At 35.9% G+C, this 12500-nt stretch overlaps 1 protein-coding gene across 1 annotated transcript in view; it reads right to left on the reverse strand.

The window, feature by feature from the left end:
- The window catches only part of LOC144978341 (apical endosomal glycoprotein-like), a 34415-nt gene that overhangs the window by 3117 nt on the left and 18798 nt on the right, over positions 1–12500 (reverse strand). Inside the window, exons 6-11 of the mRNA XM_078924238.1 lie at positions 9713–9832; positions 6660–6806; positions 5231–5318; positions 3760–4056; positions 1207–1306; positions 148–190 (exon numbers count right to left, since the gene is read on the reverse strand). Of these exons, the coding sequence (XP_078780364.1) occupies positions 148–190; positions 1207–1306; positions 3760–4056; positions 5231–5318; positions 6660–6806; positions 9713–9832 (795 nt within the window). The remainder of the gene's footprint in view (positions 1–147; positions 191–1206; positions 1307–3759; positions 4057–5230; positions 5319–6659; positions 6807–9712; positions 9833–12500) is intronic.

The following is a 12500-nucleotide window of genomic DNA, read 5'->3' on the forward strand; positions in this document are numbered from 1 at the left end:
CATTGTCAACCATCCGGTCACTGGTCATACTCAACATCGCTTGACTTTGCTACAAGACTGCACTGCTTATCTACGACGCCATAATGTTTATAATAAAAATGATGATGTTAATAATTCAAACAATGGGATTCAGTGAATAAAACTTACTCTATACTGAATCTCCATCTTTGCCGGGTTTTTGTCGTCATCACTATGAAAAGAAGGGTGAAAAAAGAACTATAAGACAGTAGATAATCAATATATTAATATAATATGACCAAAATATCGTCGTTGTTACACCCTACCCCTTTAACATGTTAAATTACGTACTCTGGAGAGACATGTATTTTAAAATTTGTCCAGAAAACTCGCCCTTCATATTGGTCAAATTTAAGTGTCCCTCATCTTTGCATAAACTCTAAAACCCAGGACTTCAGTGGTTCATACAATTGTTTTTTCTCATATTTTTATCTTTTGTTCGACTTAGATAGGCAACAATAGGGATCAAAATTAGTATGATCTCCAAAAAAATGGTTCTAATTTTACTGGAGCTGTAAATCCACTCGGATGCATTCCGTGAGTAATAAAATTTTCTGGGTTCAGAGTGATGGCATTTTATCTTCTAATCTAAATATATACTGGTCGTCAATAAAGATCACCTTTCCTCGCTCTTTTACGTCCCGTAATCATAAGAATCTGCCTCTACATCCTGCTACTAAAATAGTTATGTCAAAAATTTATAATTCGATACGTAACCTATTCATTATTCGTCCTCGGAAGGATTGGTTACATACACACTTCCAATGAGTTTGGAACAGAAGGCGTGACGTCACGACTTCTCTCTCCTATTAGAATGACACAAGAGAAAGTCGCACCTTAGGATAGTTTGGTGCCTGATATTCATTAACTCATATTTACTAGTGGTCTCATTTCACGTAATGGTCACTCTGGGGGCCAAAAGATACCAAAGTCAAAATGTAAGTGTTTCTATACAAAATGGCTTTTTAAAGTAAAACAATAGCAAATTCTTTATTCTATCATGTTCTGAGAGATCCCAAATAAAAACAAAATGTATGACATCTGTACTGAATTATTTGTCATGAGCGAAAACTGAGAAATGCAATGACTTCACCAGTCTCGCGGAACGCATTTATTTTTAGTTTAATAGTTCACATCCACGTTTTGAGGGAAGTACCTACTAACCAATAGGTTTATTAATTTACTAACCTCCTGTTTCTCCTTCTCCGTCTCGTTACAAATATCACCACTACTGCAATGAGAGCCACAAGCGCGGCCCCCGCACCCAAACCAATCATCCAGCTGTCATCTGATGATACAATAATGATAATGATGATGATGATGATGATGATGATGATGATGATGATGATGATGATGATGATGATGATGATGATGAGGATGATGGTGACGATGATGAGGATGATGGTGACGATGATGACGATGATCATGAGGATGATGATGATGATGATGATGATGATATAATAATAATAATAATAATAATAATAATAATAATAATAATAATAATAATAATAATAATAATAATAATAATAATAATAATAATAATAACAATAATAATAATAATAATAGTAATAATAATAATAATAATAATAATAATAATAATAATAATAATAATAATAATAATAATAACAACAACAACAACAACAAAAAGACGTGTTGATTTGAAAATCGGTGCCCACCGCGTCAATCTGGTATTACATATTAAGAAATAAGGTGGATGAAGAGAAATGAATTTAAAGCTAGAGGTGCCTAAATGAGCCAGTAAAATGGAGAGAAAAATAAAATGAGTAGATGTGACTCATATATAAGGGATATATATATATATATATATATATATATATATATATATATATATATATATATATATATTGTGTTGTTCCCTTGTGTCACATCTACTCATTTGATTTTTCTCTCCAAAATGAATTTAGAATGGCAAAATTATTAGAATTAGGAATTTAAACTCTTTTCAAATTGAACTTTCCTTAATGGAGATATTTATTAGCTATAACTCTAACCGCAATTTTTAACATCAAGTTTACTCCGACATAATACCGTTTTGAAATAATTGGCCATGATTTTAAAAAGTAAGAATTGAAATGAAAGTTTTGATTCAGCCTTGGATCATGTGATAATTTTAACTCAAAAACGTCATGCGATTTATCATCTCAAATCAGTATAATATCCGAGTTAATCGGACTCCTAAAGTTGAATTTAAAATCTGAATTACACTCCCTGAATTAACCAGTTAACTGCCGTTCACTCGGAAAATACTCGTATCTAAAAATTTGGCCAGAAAACCGCTCTTAAAATATCGGTCGATTTAAATGACCCTCATCTTGGCAAAAACTCTCAAACCTGGGACTTCGCGAAATCCCAGGTTTAAGAGATTTTGCCAAGATAAAGTCATTTAAATCGATCGATATTTGAAGGACGAGTTTTCTGACCAAATTATTATATATACGAGTTGTTTTAGAGTACGGTACGGCAGTTAACTGGTTAACACAAGCGTTTAAAAATGTAAATAACTGCTGTTCGGTGTAATCTTCTATATCCTGGGTATTTTTGTTTTCTCCCTCTTTTTGAGTCAACTGTAAAAATATTTAGTTCTGAATTATCTTTATATTATTTTTTTTTCTTTCTGAATCGTGACCATCTCTATCGAAGCGGCTATTTTGTTCGTTTGAGTCAAAAGATTTACTTTGTTTGGTCAGGCACTGTAGTGTACTTATTTGCAGGTCTGATAATCCAAAATCTTAAGGGCTCATTGCAGTAATGGCAATACCCTCAAATCAACAGAACATATTGTCCATTACAACAATGTTAAATCAAGCCTAGATCTATAACTTCGTACGATAATCAGACCTGCAAATATTATGTGCACCGATCAAATTTGCAGGTTGCTTATGGCAAGCACGATTTCATAGCACGTGCATAGTATTTATTAAATTTTTCGCCCTCCACCACAGCATCACTAGATACCTTCTCGTAGACATTCCATGCAGGAATATAGATAATCTACCAAACAAGTTGTCTGATGTCAACAGGAATCACCCATGTTGTCCAAAGCATGATATATCTATTGCTATTATTATTATTACTATTATTATTATTATTATTATTATTATTATTATTATTATTATTATTATTATTATTATTATTATTATTATTATTATTACTATTATTATTATTATCATTATTATTATTATTATTATTATTATTATTATTATTATTATATTATTATTATTATTATTATTATTATTACTATTATTATTATTATTATTATTATTATTATTATTTTTATTATTATTATTATTATTATTATTAGCATTATTATTATTATTATTATTATTATTATTATTATTATTATTATTATTATTATTATTGTTGTTGTTGTTGTTGTTGCTATTATTATTGTTAGTATTGTTGTTATTATTATTATTTTTACTATTGTCATCATTATTATTATCATTGTCTGCCTTGCTTTATTATTGATTTTAGTTACTTGATTTGTTGATGAAAATATTATATTCTTGTATAAGTTATATTGGCAATTGTGCCGCAAGCGTGTGAGAAGTTGAGAACTTTGTATGTACCGAAATAAGAAGCCTTGTGATATTTAAAAGAAAGAAAAACGCAAACAAATACATTTTTAATCAGACAATTTCAATCCAAGATAAGAGACCTCCCCAACAAGTTCTGGACACCATCTCATTTAAATAATTAAATTTATTCTTTGAAACGTACCTTTATTTTCTGTGGTCTGCTTTCCAATCTGTACTGTGGCTATATTACCATTGTTATAGAGTGAAGATGTAGTCGTTCTCTCGGCTGAAGTTGTTGATTTTGTAGTTGTTGGAGTTGTGGTTGTTGGAGTTGTTGGAGTTGTTGGAGTTGTTGGAGTTGTTGGTGTTGTTGAAGTTGTTGGTGTTGTTGTTGTTGTTGTTGCTGTTGATGTTGCTGTTGTAGTAGTAGTTGGTGTTGTTGTTGTTGTCGTCGTCGTCATTGTCGTAGGTTGAGGTGTTGTGGTTTGAGTTGTTGTTGCTAACAAAAGAGAAAAAGAGAAAAAAAAATCACGTGAGCTTTAACCAGTGCACTGCCGTACTCTGAAACGACACGTATTTAACAATTTAGCCAGATAACTCGTCCTTCAAATATCGATCGATTTAAATTACCCTCGTCTTGGTAAAAAATCTTAAACCTGGGACCTCGCGAAGTCCTAGTTTTGAGAGTTTTTGCCAAGATGAGGGTCATTTAAATCGATCGAAATTTTAAGTACAAGTTTTCTGACAAAATGTTTTTTAAATAGGTGTCTTTTCAGAGTACAGCAAGAAACGATAAATAATATCTATTAAGGTGTAAAACAGTTACACTGAACGGAAAAGGGTTTTAAAGCTTAATTAATTTCGACAGATATAATTCAATTATCGACTATGTACTCATTATGCACCTGAATATTGTGAGAGTATATGATAAAAGAGCTCTTATTTTGCTTTCAAGCACTCATATTTTTGACACATACAGTGGGATTCAGAACTAAAACCTACACATCTCAAGCCGAATGCCATATACCAAAAGACCATTAAGGTTACACATGAAGATTGAAATTAGAATAGATATATCATTTTGGATTAAAACTATTTAACAGTCAATGATAATGTTGATGTTTATGGTAAAATATAAAGAATTGATAAACAGTAAAATTTACAAAAGGCATTTCGATGGATTCAATATAGGCTCACTGCATTTCGCAATGTTTCAATTATTTCCTCCAGCAATTTTTATTTCATATTGTCTAGTTTACCCGTGGTGTGCTCTTTTAGTATTAGCACTCTTATTCCGGCAGCCAGAACCTCATTTACATACGAATGGAGTTTATTAATTTGTACAAAGGACGCATTGTTCGGGCAAAAGCTTTATCATCGGTGTCACTTATCCTGTTATTTGCCAAGCCTAACATCGCTTGCTTTCTTAAAAGACGAGTTTCTGTAATGTGAGCCACTGAAGCCTCATTGCCACGTTACCACCACTGCACCATAGCAGCGGATGATGAGAATAACGATGATGATGATTATGATGATGGTGATATGATGATGATGATGATGATGATCATCATCATCATCATCATCATTATCATCATCATCACCATCATCATCATCATCATATCGGTGAGAATGATGACATTTATGATAGGAATGTGAAATATTAGAAAGCTTACTTAGAACTGGACAACTATGATCTCTTATAGTCACATCATCCACTCCGTAGACTGTCTGCGAATGGGTTGCCGTAGATTCAAAAACCACCTGTTGAAAATAACATATTCTTGCTATAAATAAGATCCCGTAACGTTACAAAGAGAATTATTCTAATTAATTGAGCTTTATAAAGCGCAATATCCACTAAATGTGCTCAAAGCGCTTTACAAGGGGTCCCTGGTCAACAGCAACATTTATCATGTAGGACGGGACATGACGCCTGTTAGGCGATATTACAATTTTTCGGACACAGACAACGCTGTTAACGGCCAGGTACTCATTTTACACCTGAGTACGGTGAAAGAATGTGAGTAAAGAGCCTTTTCCAAGGACTCAACTATGCGCCGAACCTTGGACCTTCCGATCCGAAAGCGAGTGTCATACCACTAGACCATATAGCCGCACAAAACAATTAATTTGTTTCTTCGACTGTAAGGCTCATTTAGCCGGAGTTTGTCTCATTTTCTGTACATTAACAGATACTAGCTGCTACTTTTTTACTTTTTTTTTGTGTGTGACTATGTGATCTTGTGGTATGACACTCGCTTTCGGATCGGAAGGTCCTGGGTTTGAGCCTCACTTTGTTGAGTCCTATGAAAAGGCTCTTTACTGACATTCTCACACCGCACTCAAGTGTGGAATGAGTGCCTGGCTGTTAACAGCAATATCTCTGTTGGAAAAAAATTGTAATATCATCATGTCTCGTCCTACATGTTGCGTGTTGCTGTTGGCCAGGAACCCTTTGTAACGCGCTTTGGGCACGTTTAATGGATATTGCACTCTATAAAAGCTCAATTGTCTTTTTTTACTTGGCTACCCTCTGGGTAGGACACTTGTCTGTCGCGGATTAATTTTCTGAAAGATATAACAGATAACCAAATCACTTTTTGATAGATAGACTGACAGGTGAGAGAAAATAACTTCGCGAAGTCCCAAGTTGGAGAGTTTGGGCAAGAGGGGAGTCATCTAAATCGATCGATATTCGAAGGATGAGTTTTCTGGCCAAGTTTTTCCAAAGTACGGCAATTAACTGGTTGAAATAATTAGGATTTGAAAAATTATGCCTTTCTATGGTTGAGAAAAAAAAACAACTTTGTTTTCCCAATGAAGAAATTTGTCTCAGCTTAAACGCTATGAATTAATTTTAAAATTAGATTTTAAGTCACAGGTACAATACACCGACATAATACCGATTTGAGACGACTGGTTACCTATATACAGTTCCGATAACCGACCGCAACTCTATGGGTTTGTTTTAACATTTTTTTAATGGAGTACTACCTATATATTTTGCGTTAGATTGAGAATATTTCAATTACAACAATGAGCACACGACAACTTTGGTTATCAGACCTGCGAATTAGTACAGATAACGCACCTCGCTCTTACCTGATAGTCTGTTTCTATATCAAACTGAACATGGACTAAAATCCACTCTCTCTCGTTGCCTTGTGTCCATTTTCCATAAACAGTAGAGGAGTCGGCTTTATTGCCCTTGGTGACAAGGTACAGATGGAGTGTTCCAATGTCTTTGGTCTGAAGAAACAGTAATAATTGTCTAGTTAGAGCACCATCTAGTAACCACAGGTATGACCTATTGCCTCAAAACGAAATTATATATTTTGTGCCTTTCCGCCACGACATCATAAGATTTCGTCGCCTAGGCATTCTATGAAGGAATATAGATATTTTATCAAACAAGATGTCTGATGTCAACATGAATCACCCATGTTGTCGAAGTGAGCCAATTTGGGGTTAATAATCTTGCTCAAGGAAAAACAACATAGTGCCTGAAGCGGGGCTCGAACCTGGGACATTCCGGGCCACAATGCATTTAAAGAGAGAGAGAGGGGGGGGGAAATGGAGAGAGAGAGAGAGGCACGGAGAGAGAGACAGAGAGACAGAGAGACAGAGAGAGACACAGAGAGAGAGAGAGAGAAAGAGAGAGAGAAAGAGAGAGAGAGAGAGAAAGAGAGAGAGAGAGAGAGGGAGAGAGAGAGAGAGAGAGAGAGAGAGAGAGCGCAGAGGGGGGAAAAGCGACAGTCACAATTTATTTTCAAAGTTAAGAACACAGAATTTGACCATGAACATTTTCTTATTAATCAATGTTTTATAACATCTAGAGAAATTCTTCTATCTAAAATGCTAACCAATATAATATCTCAATGATTCTTTAAAATAATATACATTCATAGGTCCTCCACCTCATTCCAAATGAGAATTTTTTCCTTGTGCTTTCCATAGTATGTGACTTGCGTTAAGTCTTTTTTTTAATTAATCATTTAATTGAGGATGAATATGTTATATTTTGTGCGGCTATATATGTGGTCTTGTGGTATGACACTCGCTTTAGGATAGGAAGGTCCAGGGTTCAAGTTCCGCTTTATCGTTCTAGGCAAAAATACAATTCCTTGTCTATCACTAGTTATAGGTGAATTCATTCACATCATTAACCGCTTCAGTGTAATAACGACCATGGGGTATCAGTAACATTGAACTTGTAAATGAATCGAATTAATGATAACATTCACATGGGGTCCAAACTCCCACCTACCTACTTTCTACTAACACTCAAAGACAATACCGGTTCATAGTAAATTAGTTAACCCCATCGTATGTTGTCGTGGTGACTTTGGCCTCTGAAATCGTGGTTTCTTGTTTTTGGCCACATGGCGCTCTGGTCGGGAAGTAAAATAGTCTACTTTTGGTTTTAGACTTTCCGCATTTATTTAAGCAGCAAATCGTTTATTAAGCCTATATTTATTAATTTGATCTTTGTTTTAGTGTTTAATTACATTGAGCATCACCCTGTTATGATATTAAAAGCTATATAGTTATCAATTCTATCCTAACCGGGCCCGCAGGTTGTTACATCTCCGATGCGCCGCCAGGCCAAATAATTTTATTAATGAAAGACAGTATATGTTCAAGGTCAAGGTCGATAAAACTAAACTCCTGCTATGATTTTCTGTCTCTATTCCATTGTAAAAACCAAGGCGGCACATAGCTTTTTTGCTCACCTCTCACTTACTTTGTATTAGCCACGGTGTTGCGTGCATAGTGATGGTTAGAACAAATGACCGGGAGGGAATGCACATAAATCAGCGAGGGAGAGATTATAACAAAGCACGCAGCTTGACGAAAAGCAATAAGTGCTAAAATATCTTTTTTAAAGAAGTTCAATTCGTTGGATGTCAAATTCTTGAAAAAGTATAGGGCGTGCAGAAGCAACTTGGCCCTGTAGAGCAACCGCCAGTGATAAATATATATTGGTATCTGGTTTACCCCAATTTAATACCGTTTGAAGGGAGCTGTTCACATTCAATTTGCTGATTCATTCGTATCTAGTCAGGTCCTACCCTATCAAATGACATCATATCATGTTGTCGTCCCAAATAATATCAGATTCAAGAATGTGATAGGTGTACTAAAAAGATTAAACTACATACATAAACTGTCAACGGCCATGCACCGTTAATAATAAAAATGAAAAAGACTTGAGCATTTATAATAATATGATACCACTTGTATAGCGCAAAACCATGTCTAGGCCATGTTCTATGGGCTTCACAGTTACTAATAAGGTAATCTAAAATAGCACTCTCTAACTCTCTCTCTCTCTCCCACTCTCTCTCTCTCTCACACATACACACATACACACACTCACACACACACATACACACAAACACACACAAACATACATACAAACACAAACAAACAGACACATTTTCAGTAATTACTGAAAAAGAAGAAAACATTGATATAAAATAACTGTGAAACATCAACAGAGTATATAACTAATCCCCCATCATTGAATAAATAATATGTAATTTGATTTATAGTTTATTTAGAGCTTTGTGTGGTCAGGTGAAAATCGTAGCATTCTAGTTGGAGGATAAATATTTATTCATTCATTAAGATAACCAGGTGCTAAACCAGTAAGGCATTTAATGTTGATAACTATGGATAGTCGTTTTTGTTTAATGATAATAAATAAATAAATATAATAATAATAATAATAATAATAATAATAATAATAATAATAATAATAATAATGATAATAATAATAATAATAATAATAATAATGATAATAATAATAATAATAATAAATAATAATAATAATAATAATAATAATAATAATAATAATAATAATAATAATAAGATAACTAAAATCAAAATTAATTAATCAAATTCCTTTTATTCATCCCATAGGGGAAATTTGTCTAGGGAAGACTGGAATAACTCAGGGGAAAAGGGGGGGGGGGTAAAATTTAACAATGACAGTTTCGGGATCAAGCTCTTTCTCGGCTGGAGACAACAAAAATAAAATAAACTATAACAAATAATATAAAGAGCATCACATGCAATAAAATGTATCTAAAACAACCCCTCTATCGATAAAATATAGTTTTGTTGGTTATAGCAAATTAACGAGATCTTACCAGCTTCGAGTCCTTTGAAAACATCAGATAGTAGAAAGATATGCAGTGGGTTCCTGTACCTTTGTACACAGGACTACGAATGGCTGCTGTTGTTGTGTCATCGGTACCGTTGCTGTAGAGCTGGTAATTATAGTATTTCTTTGTTAGAAGAAATGCAAATCTGTCTCTCAGTCTCTCTCTCTCTCTCTCTCTCTCTCTCTCTCTCTCTCTCTCACTCTCTCTCTCTCTCTATCTATCTCTCTCTCTCTCTCTCTCTCTCTCCCTATCTCTTTCTCTTTCTCTCTCTTCTCTTCTCTTCTCTCTCTCTCTAGCACACAAACACACACACACACACACACACACTATATATATATATATATATATATATATATATATATATTTATTTATTTATCTACCTATCTTTCTCATAATTTCCTTCTTCATTCTTACCTATACTTTTTTTCACTCTTTAATATATCACTTTCTTATCTATACCTCGCTTTCATTACCTCTCTTTCCCTCTCTCTCTCTCTCTCTCTCTCTCTCTCTCTCTCTCTCTCTCTCTCTCTCTCTTTCTCTCTCTGTGTGTGTGTGTGTGTGTGTGTGTTTGTGTGTGTGTGTCCGTGTATGTCATCATCATAGCTTGTCGCTTCAACACCGAACCCACTTTACAGCATCTGTTGAGCAGACTCTTAGGTCATGGTCAGTGCAGCTGGGCCCATCCTGGCATTCTCTTAGGATGTGCTCTATCGTCTGCTCTGGGCATCCACATGTACACAAATAAGTCTCAGCCAGTCCTCACTTTTTCATGCTTCCAGCTGTTCTCTCAATTTTTGCCCGTGCTCTGTTCAGTGTTACCCATTCATTTCTGGGGAGCTCATTTCCATAGGCCAGTTCTTCTCTCGGATCTTCAACAGCTTCATTTGCATGGTTGTTCCACTCCCTCCATGTGGAAAGCCTGTATACAGCTGCATGGTCAGGGTTGATGCTTTCTTCCGTCATGAAGCTCTTTCTCGACTTCAGTCTACTTGTCATTGGGTTGTGGTCATGGAGGGGGTGCCTTGGGTCCGTTTCCTGTTTATATTTCTGGGCTTTGGAAGCAGTGGCTCTTCGAATGTGGGGATGTGCAATGCCAGCCAGCCGATGGAGGACTTGAACTGCAGTCGGTTTCAAGTTACCAGTAATGATCCGGCAGGTGTTATGTAGCTCAGGGTCAATCTTTCTGGCATGGCAAGATTTTGCCCAGACTGGTGAGTCATATTTGGCTGATGAATAGCAGAGGGCTAGTGCGGTTGTCCTGACTGTTTTTGGACCTCCTCCCCATGTAGTGTTTGCCAATTTTCTTAGGAGGTTGTTTCTTGTGACCACCTTTGCTTTCGTTTTCTTTGTTTGCTGAGAGAAGGACAGCGTGCGGTCTAAGGTGACACCGAGGTACACGGGGAATGTGTTGTTCTCCAATATGTTCCCATTCCGGGAGATATTCAGTTTCCTGTTGGCTTGGTGGTTTTTTTAGATGGAAGGCACAGACTTGAGTTTTACCTGTGTTGGCATTTAGTGTGTTCTTTAAATATTACTCAGAGAGTGTCTTCAGGGCGTCTGTTAATCTCTCCTCAATGGTCTTGAAATCAGAGGCCCGGGATGCAAGTCACAGACCATCATCATAAAGAAACCTCCGGATGTTCTCAAATTCAGGTTGGTCGTTGGTATAAATGTTGAACAGGATAGGCGCAAGTACTGATTCTTGAGGTGTCCATTCTTTTGTGATCTCCATCTGCTTTTCTTCCCATCCATTTCCACAAAAAAGCGACGGTTTGACATAAGGGATTTTATTATTGCAACTAGTTTTGTGTTACCAGTTACCCTTGCAACCTTAAGGAGCAGCTTCCTGTGATTTACTGTGTCACAGGCAGCTGTCAGGTCCACGAACACAGCCCCTGTAATTTGTTTGTCCTCATAGCCATCTTCGATGTATTGTGTCAAGTTCAGGAGTTGGTCACAGCATGATCTTCCAGGACGGAAACCAGCTTGGTCAGGTGACAGATGTTCTTCTACTGTTTGGAAAATCCTGACTAGTGTCATGCGCTCATATACTTTGTACAGAATGCAGAGGAAGGATATTGGTCTGTAGCTCTTGCTGCTATTTGGGTCTTTTCCAGTTTAAAGTAGGGCTATCACTCTTGCCTGTCGCCAAAGCATTGGTATTGTGCATGATTCGACACAGTTGTTGATAAGACTTAGTAACTATGTTTTTGTTGAAGGACCGAAATGCTTTATCATTTCTGCAGTGATGCCATCTAGACCAGCCGCTTTACCAGGTTTGGAGTATTCAAGAGCTGGTTCCAATTCTTCGATGCAGAAAGGGTCTACTTCCTATTCACTTCCTTGGGCAATCTTTTCCATTTCCCTTTTCATTTCCTTAAGTTTGCCCTTTTCTCTGTATGTTGGTTTTCCTTTTTTGATAAGTTCATTTGCTACATCGTTTGGTGTCACAGCTGCTACCCTGGTTTGTTTGGGTTTTTTTTTTTTTTGTATTTAGTTTTTTCATAGTTGACCAGGCTTTCTTGCTTTTGTGGGTCATGTTTGTGCTGGTTATCATTTCGTCCATCTTTCTGATATTGTTTCGGCAATGGAAGTCACTAAGGTGTCACCAAGTTGGACAATTTCTTCAGCAAATGAATCCGTTTCGTAAGCCTCCACATACTGTTTATAAAGTTCATTGCTGTCTTGCTGTAGGCATGGTATATAGGATTTCCTGTAGCCTCTAGGTATGTGTTTTTTGGCAATTCTTCAAACAAGCTTCTGGAACTGG

This window comes from Berghia stephanieae, chromosome 8, assembly GCF_034508935.2.
Source record: "Berghia stephanieae isolate SIO BIC M18660-M18661 chromosome 8, UCSD_Bste_1.3, whole genome shotgun sequence".
Classification (NCBI taxonomy): Eukaryota; Metazoa; Mollusca; class Gastropoda; order Nudibranchia; family Aeolidiidae; genus Berghia; species Berghia stephanieae.